At 35.0% G+C, this 10,248-nt stretch overlaps 1 protein-coding gene across 1 annotated transcript; it reads right to left on the minus strand.

The window, feature by feature from the left end:
• Positions 1–7,608: 7,608 nt before the first annotated feature.
• On the minus strand, positions 7,609–9,666 carry LOC116130102 (cell number regulator 2-like). Its single transcript, XM_031415853.1, has 4 exons — positions 9,340–9,666; positions 9,164–9,235; positions 8,055–8,267; positions 7,609–7,933 (listed from the first exon to the last, which is right to left on the minus strand). Exons 1-4 carry the CDS (start codon positions 9,518–9,520, stop codon positions 7,809–7,811), a joined length of 591 nt encoding a protein of 196 aa, XP_031271713.1. The 5' UTR covers positions 9,521–9,666; the 3' UTR covers positions 7,609–7,808.
• Between the last annotated feature and the right edge of the window lie 582 nt (positions 9,667–10,248).

Consider the following 10,248-nt stretch of genomic DNA (forward strand, 5'->3'; position numbering starts at 1 on the left):
TATAAACGAAGGCATTTCCAATGAGAAATTTTTATTTTGCGAGATATTTTTCCAATGTTATAAATATAGCTTACAATGTTACAAATGATTTTTTTGGGTGATAATAATTGTCACATTCATTACATGAATGAGTGGTGTTACATATGCAGATTAAGTATATTTAACTCTTGTATACAAACTGATTTGGTATAATTTTTAAATTGACATATCATTCATCCACTTTAATTAAACATATATTAAGTTAACTTTAATATATATTCCTCCATCCATTTTATGCTACGTTAATTTACATACAAAGTTTATACATCTTTTATTATTCCAGAGGCAAAGCTTGATATAAGCGTGTGCCTCCTTTGCCTCACAAAATTTTTAGAGTTTATATAAAAATATATCATTTTTTTTTTCTGTTAAAACTAGATGTATTATTTGACCCCCCTTATTTGTTGAGTTTTTTTTTTTTGGCCCCATAATTATACTTCTTATATTAACTTTTATTCTAATTTTGCTCTTTCTCAACTTTCATGTCTCCGCTCTAGCAACTCTAGCGCTAGAGTGGTCCATTCTAGCATTAGAATTTTTTTAATTATTCTACAAATTAGTGTTAGAAATTAAATATTAATTTTTTTTTGAACTAACAAATAAATTAACTAATTATATTTTATAAAATAAAGAAATATAATTTAAAAAAAGAATCGTAAATGTATATAAGAGTTATTCTAATTTTCTAAAAATAATTTTTTTTAAATAATAAATTTACATTAATTTAATCATCTAAAATCCAATGCTCGATAACACCTGTCTATGGCCCTACGCCAATGTCTCATTATCAAATACCATCGCTACCCACTTCCGATTCTTGATTGCCATGGCAAGCTCTGGCAGTGACAACCTCCTCCTTTCATCTTTTGAGTTCCAAGTAAAGGTGGAAAAGCAACCCGACCCGCGACGGGTTGTTGCAAATGGTGGGTCGGTCTTGACCCGCCCGACGACATTGGCGGGCCGGGTTAGGCCTGCCAACATTAGAGAATTGGCTGGCCCAACCCGGACTGCCAACCCTAACCCGCTGGGTTAGGCGCGGGTTGGGCCGGGTTAACCCGTTTTTTGACTTTTTTTTTTAATTTTGTTTTGTTTTGTTTTGTTTTTATTATTTAAGTTTAAATGTTTAATTAACTTTTCAAATGAATAATTAATAATTTATAAATATAATTGTTCTTAGTTAATTGTTAATTTCTTTTCAAATATCAATAGTTAAATTAAATTAATTTTTTTTGTTAACATTCCAAATATTAATTCAATTTTAATACATTAAAATTGTAATATAAGAATAATTAAATTTATTCATTTATTAAAAAATAAAATAAGAAATTATAATAATTATTGCTTCATCATCATTGTAATTGATGGGAGAGAAATATCTATCCATTTTAGTTGAAAAAAAAATTGATGTAGAAGAGAAAAAAATTAAAGAAAGAGAATTGAAGTATGGAAATTGGAATTTGGAAAATTGGAAATATGAATTAAAAATTTTAAAAACTAATAAAAATTAAAATATGAGCAAATTGCAAAAACTAATAAATGAATAATTGAGACTTGAGAGATTAGAGATTAGAGAATATGAGAGAATGAGAAAATTTGAGTTGTGAGAAAAATGTGAGAGTTTAGGGCCAATTTATATAAAAAATGGGAAAGAAAAATGATGAAAAAGACCCCTCCAACGGCTATAAAACGACTATATTTCGAGGGTAAAGGGGTAATTTGAAAAATAAAATAAAATTTTTTATTTTTTTCGGCCAACCCGTCGGGTTGCACATAACCAACCTGGCGAGTTGCTGGGTCCCTTGCAAAAGAGACAAAATAGCAACCCGCCGGGTTGAGGGTTGTCATTGTGCAACCCGGCCTGCCCGGGGGTTGTTGCCGGGTTAGGGTCAACCTAGACTGCCATCTTGGCAGTCCGGGTTTAACCTACATTTTTTCAGGCCGGGTTGGGGTTGACCCGCCTAACCCGGCCCAAAATTTCCACCTCTAGTTCCAAGGTTATTTTATTTTCGATTTATTTCTTGAAATTTATTGGTTTTAATTTTTTTTCTTTTTGATAAACGATTGGCTATTTTGTTACAGTTTAGGGTAGAAGGAAGGCAAGAGAGGCAGAGTACTATCGAAGAATGCCAACAAAAAGAAAGCTTGACAAAATAGCAGAGAATAGTTGAAGAATGTCAAGAACAAAGAGAGAGAAAAGAGAATACTATTATTGTATTACTTTTGTATTTGCATGTTGGGTTAGGGTTTTGACCCATAAACCTGAAAGGGATTGGGCCAGTTTGGTAGTTGGATCCAGTTTGCTGGTATGGGCCAGTTTGGTGGGCTTGGCTAGTTTGATTGTTTGGGCCTGTTTGGGAAGTTGGGCTAGTTTGGTTGTTTGGGCCAGTTGAGTGACGTGGGCCTGTTTGGTCATTTGGGTTTGTGATTGGTGGTTGTAGCCTTTGAATTTGGTGCTATTGGTGTTTTGGTTTGATCCATTGTTTGGCTAAAAGGTGATGTTTGGTTTTATTGTAAGGAAAGATAATCTAATCCTATTACCTTGTTTTGCATATTCAGAAAAACAAAGGCTTAGAGAGGATCTTGGCAGAAGCGAAAATGCGCTGATATTAGGGGTGTTCAAAAGAACCGGTTGGAATCGAAACCGGCGGGTACCCGGGGTTTGGTTCCGGTTTCTATCCAGAACTGACCGTCAACGGGTAGGTTCTGATTCCAAATTTTTGGAATCGTTATTGTGCGGTTTCGGTTCCAAATTTTTGAAACCGTTACTGTGCGGTTCCGGTTCCGGTTCCTATAGTTAGGAACTGGAACCAGAATCAGGAACCAAGAACCAAGACTAATATAAAATAAAATTAAAGATTATGGGGGTTAATAAAATTTTTTGTAGAAAAAGTAATGTGAATACATTTATATTTATATTTCATAACATTTAAAGTAAGTTGGTTTGACTTTTGAGAATCTACCTGCACAAAGTAACGGAGTTTGAAATTTTGAATTTATAATTTGTAATTTTATTTTTGTTAACAACTGCCAAGTGGGGGGTATTTATAAGTTTTTAAGGTTTTTTTTTTTTTTTTGCTATTTTAAAAACTTTTGGGGGGTCATTGTAATTTTACAGGGTACCCAGAATCGGAACCGAAACCGAAACCATTGCTATGGGTTCTGGTTTTGGGTACCTAGGAACCAGAACTATCAGTTCCGATTCTGGTTCCAAATTTCAAGGAACTGTCGGTTCCGGTTTCGATTCCTTCAAAAAATGCAGGATACCTGGAATCGAACACCCCTAGCTGATACCATGTCAGAGTTTAGGCTGGAAGGAAGGCAAGAGAGGCAGAATACTACAGAAGAATGCCAACAAAAAGAAAGCTTAACAAAAGTAGCAAAGAATAGCTTAAGAATGTCAAGAACAGAAAGAGAAGAGAATACTGTTATTGTATTACTTGTGTATTTGTAACGTGTACAACAACCAATTTATACTGTGGCTGTTGTTAGGGCCAAAAATCGTCTTGGGCTTGACGGGGCCTACTAACGAAATAAACATGTCACTGCCCAAGGTCTCAACCCAATCCCGATTGGGCCCACGCTTAAAATCACCTTGCGACCTACCCACTCTATGAGTTGGGCTATCCTATAAGTTAAACTAAACTGGGTTTCAGCCCATTAGCCTGCAACAGTCTATAAATAGGAAATCAGAATCCCATTCTATTTCCTCTTCTACTAAGATTTCAAATCTTACTCAAACTATTAAACTTGATCTGATAAGGTCAAGAAATCATATCTCTTTCATGATAGGGATTATCTCCCAAAATAGGACTTAGTGTCTTACTAAGATTCCAACTCTTATTTAAACTATTAAACTTAATCTGATAAGGTGAAGAAATCATATCTCTTTTATGATAGGGATTATCTCCCAAAAGAGGACTCAATGTCCTACTAGGATTCCAATCTCTTGGGTTCACTATAAAAACAGAGGCTCGCCCTCTCATTAGTGAAGAAAGCTCCCACAGTCAATCTACACGACTCAAAACCATCTATTTGCTCCTAAGTTCCTGCTCCCAAGAACCCGACGCCTCCGCCGTAGTCCTAGCCTTCGACAAGACTCCTGGTAATTCTTCTTCTCCTTAATTCTTATTACATCTCTTTCAGCCTTGCTGACTTGAGTGTCGGAGTGCCTACGGCAAACACCACCTCGGTGTTTTCCGGAAGCTTCACGCTTGCCCTTTCATGTGTGCAGGTCTAATGGATTGTCAGTGACCTCAACCTCACGGGATCACACCCTATTTTCATGACGGTAGATTTTTTGCATCTACAGCTGTGAGTATAATAAAGGAAATACAATAATACAATAATGGAAATACAATAAAGTCTTAACTACAAAATATTACAACATTTAACCAAATAAGCACTATATCAGTAATCACTTGATTCCAGCATGAATATCTTCAGCATTCCATATTTCATCATATTTGTGTGGTTTACGGAGGTGGATTTATTTATTTATTTATTTTTTATAATTTTGATTGTGTCATTGTTGATGGTGGTGGAATGAGTGAAAGTGGCTTACCAAGTTTGCTTGAAGTTGGCTTAGTTGTGCATTGATGCAAGTTTCTCTCACTGCTGGTATGTAGCTCACAGTCTCTTTCAACATTGTTGCTTGAAAAGTCTTTGATGAAATGCTTGAAAGATGGTTTTAGCAAAAAAATTTGCCAGTGTGTCTATTTAATCTTTAAGGTTTAATTCTCAAATAAGAAATGAAAATCTTGCCACATAAAAATGCAAATGCAGAAATGAAGAATTTGATGTGGGCTACAGCAGAACACTTGGGAAACCTGGGACTGAGTGAATTGTAGAAGAGTGTTGTTTTCATTGTGTAAATTCTCCAGATTTATGAGTAGGGTTACACGAGTTTGCTTTTCTAGGTTAAATATATGAGTTGTATATTGAATTGATTTTGTTAAATTTGTTGATTAAATTCAGATTTATTTTTTCAAATTTTATATATTTTCACAATTTTTGATTTGTGTAGATTGAACTTGTAGACGTAAAAATCTACCTGTACGAAAGGAGGGTCTGATCCCATGAGGATGAGCCGAGCTGAGTAGAGTATGTGTTGGGATGGTCGACTGGATGTAAGGTGGGATGATTAGATTGGGCTGGTCTTGTGGATGAGGGCTTTCTCCCATCGGGTCGTCTTGATCTTGATGCTCGGATGAATCGGCTGAATGATGTTCTACAGGCATATCTTTATCTCCATGGATCAGGACAGAATCGTCGACCGCAGACGGGTTTAGCAGACGCGACCTTTTGCAGGAGACCGAGGGTCGGTGCTCTAGCGTAAGGAGGGGTTGCATGGATGGAACAGGGGTGCGGAACCGATTGGGGGGTGCCTGGCCAGGCAGGAACTCTAGATCGTAGAATTGACTAACCATCTCCTTGAGAGACTGGTTTTCTGACCTGATGGACGTGTTTTCTGTCCGGATTGCATTGTTCTCGGCTTCCAATGCGGCTACCTTGTCCAAGTTCTGTTGCATAAGAGCGGTCAGAGCTTCCAGTTTGGCCTCGAGGCCGGGGTTAGTGTTGTCGGAGTTGTCAGCCATGGAAAGTTCCTCTACGTAGCAGGATTCGTCGAGCCGAATGATTGTTAAAGGCCCCACGGTGGGCGCCAAACTGTAAATGTAATAATCTACCTATACGGAAGGAGGGTTTGATCCCGTGAGGTTGAGGCCACTAGCGATTCACTGCACCTGCACACGTAGAAAAAAAAACGCGTGAAGCGAACGAGAAACAGCAAGGTGGTGTTTGCCGTAGGCACTCCGATGCTCAAGTCAGCAAGACTGAAAGAGGCTAGTGTAGTGAGGGTTAGGGAATAAAGAGATTACCGGAAGTCTAGTCGGAGACTGTGACTACGGCGGTGATGTAAAGCTTTCAATTAGGAGCTTCGGGTGTGAAGGTGTAATGTCGTCTGTCCTTTGTGAGAGGGTTGGCCTCTGTTTATATAGTGACTGTCTGGTCTCCCAATCCTGGTGGGAGTAGGAGTCCTAATATGACTCTGATGCAAACCCTAGAAGAATTAGGGCCATGGTAAACTGTCTTACCAATGTCCGGATAGGAAGATGATTCTGATAAGAAAGTAACTCCGAGTAGGAAAGTGTTCTGAACAGGAAAATGACTTCGAATAGGCGATTGATCAAGAACATTAATGTGATCAATGGGCCGTGGGCTCGGAACTCACCTATAGGCCCATGAAGTGAACTGGAACTGGGAGGCCCATGCTTGGATGGTTTGGGCAGGCCGTATCTCGTATCGAATGAGACTAATCTGGCTTGGGCCTCTTTGGGATTTAGGTCTGGTCTCTTCATAAATGGTACTGCTTTCCCATTTGGGCCGAGGACGATTTTGGCCCTAACAGAACTAATGTAAAATGTAATTTATTTTTTATTTTTGAAATTTTTTACTAGGGTTATTTTAGACTTTATATAAAAGACTATAAGAAATAATAAAAACTATCTCTGAGTGGTCGAGCGGTTCGATAGGGACTTCAAGAGGTTTTGAGTTCGATTTTTTCTCCAGTTGTTAATAAGGGTAGTCACTAAAGCTCTCACATAGTCGGTAGTTTTAGAGTTTTGAAATATTAGTTAAGGTGCGTAGCTGGCCCGAACGCCATCTGCCAAATAAAAAAAAAAAGAAGACTATTAGTAATGTTACAGAATTCAGTGGCGTCTGTTAGTTTAAGGGATTATTTTGCTTCTAAAAAATTAATGTGTTCCTGAATTTTATTACAGCTAAAGTCGGGGACCACAGATTTTTTTTTTTTTTTTTTCTCTGGAAACATGCCACTGACTTTGGCGGGCTTTTACTTGATTGGCTTTTTGTGTGGTGGACTTTCAATTCAGTGGACTTCTTTTTACACAAAAACAAATGAGTGGCAATTATTTGAACCTCATCTATCTTAATAAATTGGTATATTTAATATTATCTAAATACTTTATAATTAATTTTAAACTTAAAATGTTTTAGTAAAAATATATCTCTTGATGTAACATTCATTAATTTATAAAATCTATAATCCAATTTTATTTCATCTTGGATTAATTTATCATAATCTATTGGAATTCAATTTAATTCAAGTCAATCTTGAAAAACTTATAGAGTTTATTTCGTTTATTTTTGTGAAATTGCTTGATATAATACTTTTCAATAACAATAAATGCTTTTTAGATTAAACGATCTTACAAATATAAATAAAATAATCTCAGCTTTATAGGAATTGCATTAGAGTGAAACAAAAGCATATGAACTAACTCTTTATTATATGAGCTAAATGAATATGATTTAAATTCACATGTTTACCCTTTTTTTTTTTTTATTCATTTAATTTAGACAAATTGAATTATTGCACGTTTATTAAAACTTATATGCTAACTAAGAAAGGTTTTTTTTTTTTTTTTTTTTTAAAAGGTCAAATGCTTTATTCAATTCCTTTTTATATGTACTTTATTCACAACTCAAGAGCAACAATGATCTTATCCCTTTATTTAAAATAAAACCTCTTTTGTAATTTAATACTAAAAATAAAAATAAAAATAAAAATTCATTTACATATATAATTTCACATCTTATATCACACAATTAATCGTTATTTATGCCACATTACACTTCTCCATTCTTTATCCAAAGTATTAGTAAGTAACCACAATAAGACTATACTATATAATCACCTTGCTCTAATAATATACTCACAGAATTGTTTGAATAAATAATTACCATCTTAATTAATTCGATGAGCTCATGGATTCTTGCTCTTCCATAACTGTATCCAGTGCAGTCATTGGAGTCATTGGAACAATTGGGGTCATAGCCACACCTCGAGTCTCTCTATCCAGATTTCCATGCCATCCTACACAAATTTTGTCAATATTTAATAATGGATCATTTTCGAATACTCTTATTTCAATTTAACGACCGAGAAAGATCGATCAAATAATATTATCGAAAGATTTAAGGAAGAAGAGATGTACCAACGGTCATATCAAAGCCGCGATTTCTGAGCTCGCGATGCTCTTGGCACAAGGCACAATACATGCAGCAACAGTGAACCAAACAATCGCAGCAAGGCTTCTCCTTCAACATGTATTGCTTCCTCATTTTTGATCGGTAGAAGCAAGTGAAGCAGCATGGGCAACATGTTACGCAGCAGATTAATGTGCAAAGTGCCCCAGTTACACCACAAGCTGCAAATATTGGTTAAAAATTATTATTATTTATTCGTATCATATTCAAGTATTTGATTGATTGATCCATAATCGTTGATTATGAACAATGGTTTGCAGGGAGGAGAACTATTCATGGCAAAATTCTTTTAAATTTTTATATAGAAAAACGTAATTTTGTCCATAAAATTTCATATATTTTTTTTATACTTCGACTCTCCTTATTATAGTTAAATCTTACACTTCCACTCCAACTTCCAAAATTAAGTTTTTACAACGTAATCCCTTTCGTTTGTTAAATATTACACTAGGATCCCAAAATCAGTATTGGTTTGATAATGTAAATGTTAGTGTCCCAGTTTTTCTTTTTTAAATATTTTATGTTTATAAAGTTGGGAGAGTAATAATATTCTTTAAAATTTCTAAATTTCCGCGGAGTGGAAGGTTAGGTAAAGTTAAATATCATTAGACTCCGAATAGTTCTCATATTTCCAAAGCAATCCTTTATGGTTTCAAAGTATCACAAATTCTTGCCCGTAATGAATCCAAGAGGTTGAGCTGCTATTTAACGTAAAATTTCTGAAACTTTAATGAATAATTTTGATAGCATAAGATATCTTAAAAGAGATCATCTGATATTTATTTAATATTTTATTATATTGGTTTTTCAAATTCATCTAAAATCACTAATAAATTAAAGTTTGAAAATTAATTAATTATTGTAAAGAATTCTTAAAATCAGCATAAATCTTCTTATAAATTCATATATAAAAATTTATCAGAAAAAAATAGCTGAAAATATACCACACCTAAGAAGAGTTGAACGAAACTGATTATTTTTTTTTTTTAAAGAATTAAACAAAGGGTTAAATTGCAAAGACCCAAAACATAATAAAAAATAAAATAAGTTTACTTACAAGATGACCCTTTATCAACAATCTCTGCAATTTGTCCGAAGGTCATGCAAGGACACCAGCAAGTCAAGCAGCCTGTAAAATGACCAAAAGATAGAACAACTTTAAAAATTTACAATCCCATACGCAAAATGGCAAAAACAAACCAACAGAGAGTCACTTCTAACCATTTCACTTACAGTTTCGCCAGTCAGAGAAGCAGTCACAGAGCCCGGAGGACCAAGAAACCTTGTTCTTCGGCTGCTGGTTCAGCGAGTTCATCGGAATACCAGTCGTGGTCGCCTGAGTAAAGGGCGTCGCGGCTAAAGAATTCGACACGGTGGAGAACCTGTTGTAGTCATTCTTGCTTGCCGAAGACATGGCTATGAATTCTGCAACAAATTTTCGTATATCAGAGCAGATTTTGTTGCAGAAAGAGGAGGGATTTGAGAGCAATTTGGGAAGAAGATAATTAGAGTAAAATGCAGATAGGAAAGATTATTAGTTTTCAATAACTAAGCAAGTCAATGGCTGGCGAGACTTGACTAGTTTTGTGGGTGTGCTTGCTGAAATGTGAAAGCTACATTACTGTATAAAAGACACGGCATGTAGGGTCCTTCGTGGTTCCGATTGTTGGTTCCTTCTGGCTTCTTGGTAGGAATAAACGACTTCTTTCCACCAAAATAATGTCCTAATGATTTTTTACCCAAAATATTTCAAAATACAACTTTATAGTATATAACTGTTAACCACTCTACTTCTTTATTTAACTATGTGTTTAGTAATTAAGGAAACGTAATTAGACGTTATGATACTAATTGAGATACTTCGTTTTGAAGTGAGTGTTTGGTCGATGAGAAAATTTAGAATACAGTGGTAATATGTTAATTATATCACAATTTAATATTTAATGAGTTTTGCCATTCTTTTTTATTTTTTATTTTTTCTCTTTTAATTTCTTGTCACAATCAACATAACTGATAATTAGTAAATTAAAGACTTACGTTCTCGTCTATGTATTAACTTGTGACAATATAATATAAAATTAATATAGTACTGATGCGTGATGACGTAGCGTAGACATATTATTTGTCAGTTATAGTATTATA

Source organism: Pistacia vera, unplaced genomic scaffold (genome assembly GCF_008641045.1).
Source record: "Pistacia vera cultivar Batoury unplaced genomic scaffold, PisVer_v2 Contig217, whole genome shotgun sequence".
NCBI lineage: Eukaryota > Viridiplantae > Streptophyta > Magnoliopsida > Sapindales > Anacardiaceae > Pistacia > Pistacia vera.

Bases quoted from the DNA above. Each gene is read 5' to 3' on its own strand.
- LOC116130102 (XM_031415853.1), bottom strand. From the start codon at position 9,520: ATGTCTTCGGCAAGCAAGAATGACTACAACAGGTTCTCCACCGTGTCG. The intron at 8,268-9,163 runs GTAAGTAAACTT...CAATATTTGCAG, and splicing joins TGTTGATAAAGGGTCATCTT to CTTGTGGTGTAACTGGGGCA. The intron at 7,934-8,054 runs GTACATCTCTTC...AAATTTGTGTAG, and splicing joins CGGCTTTGATATGACCGTTG to GATGGCATGGAAATCTGGAT.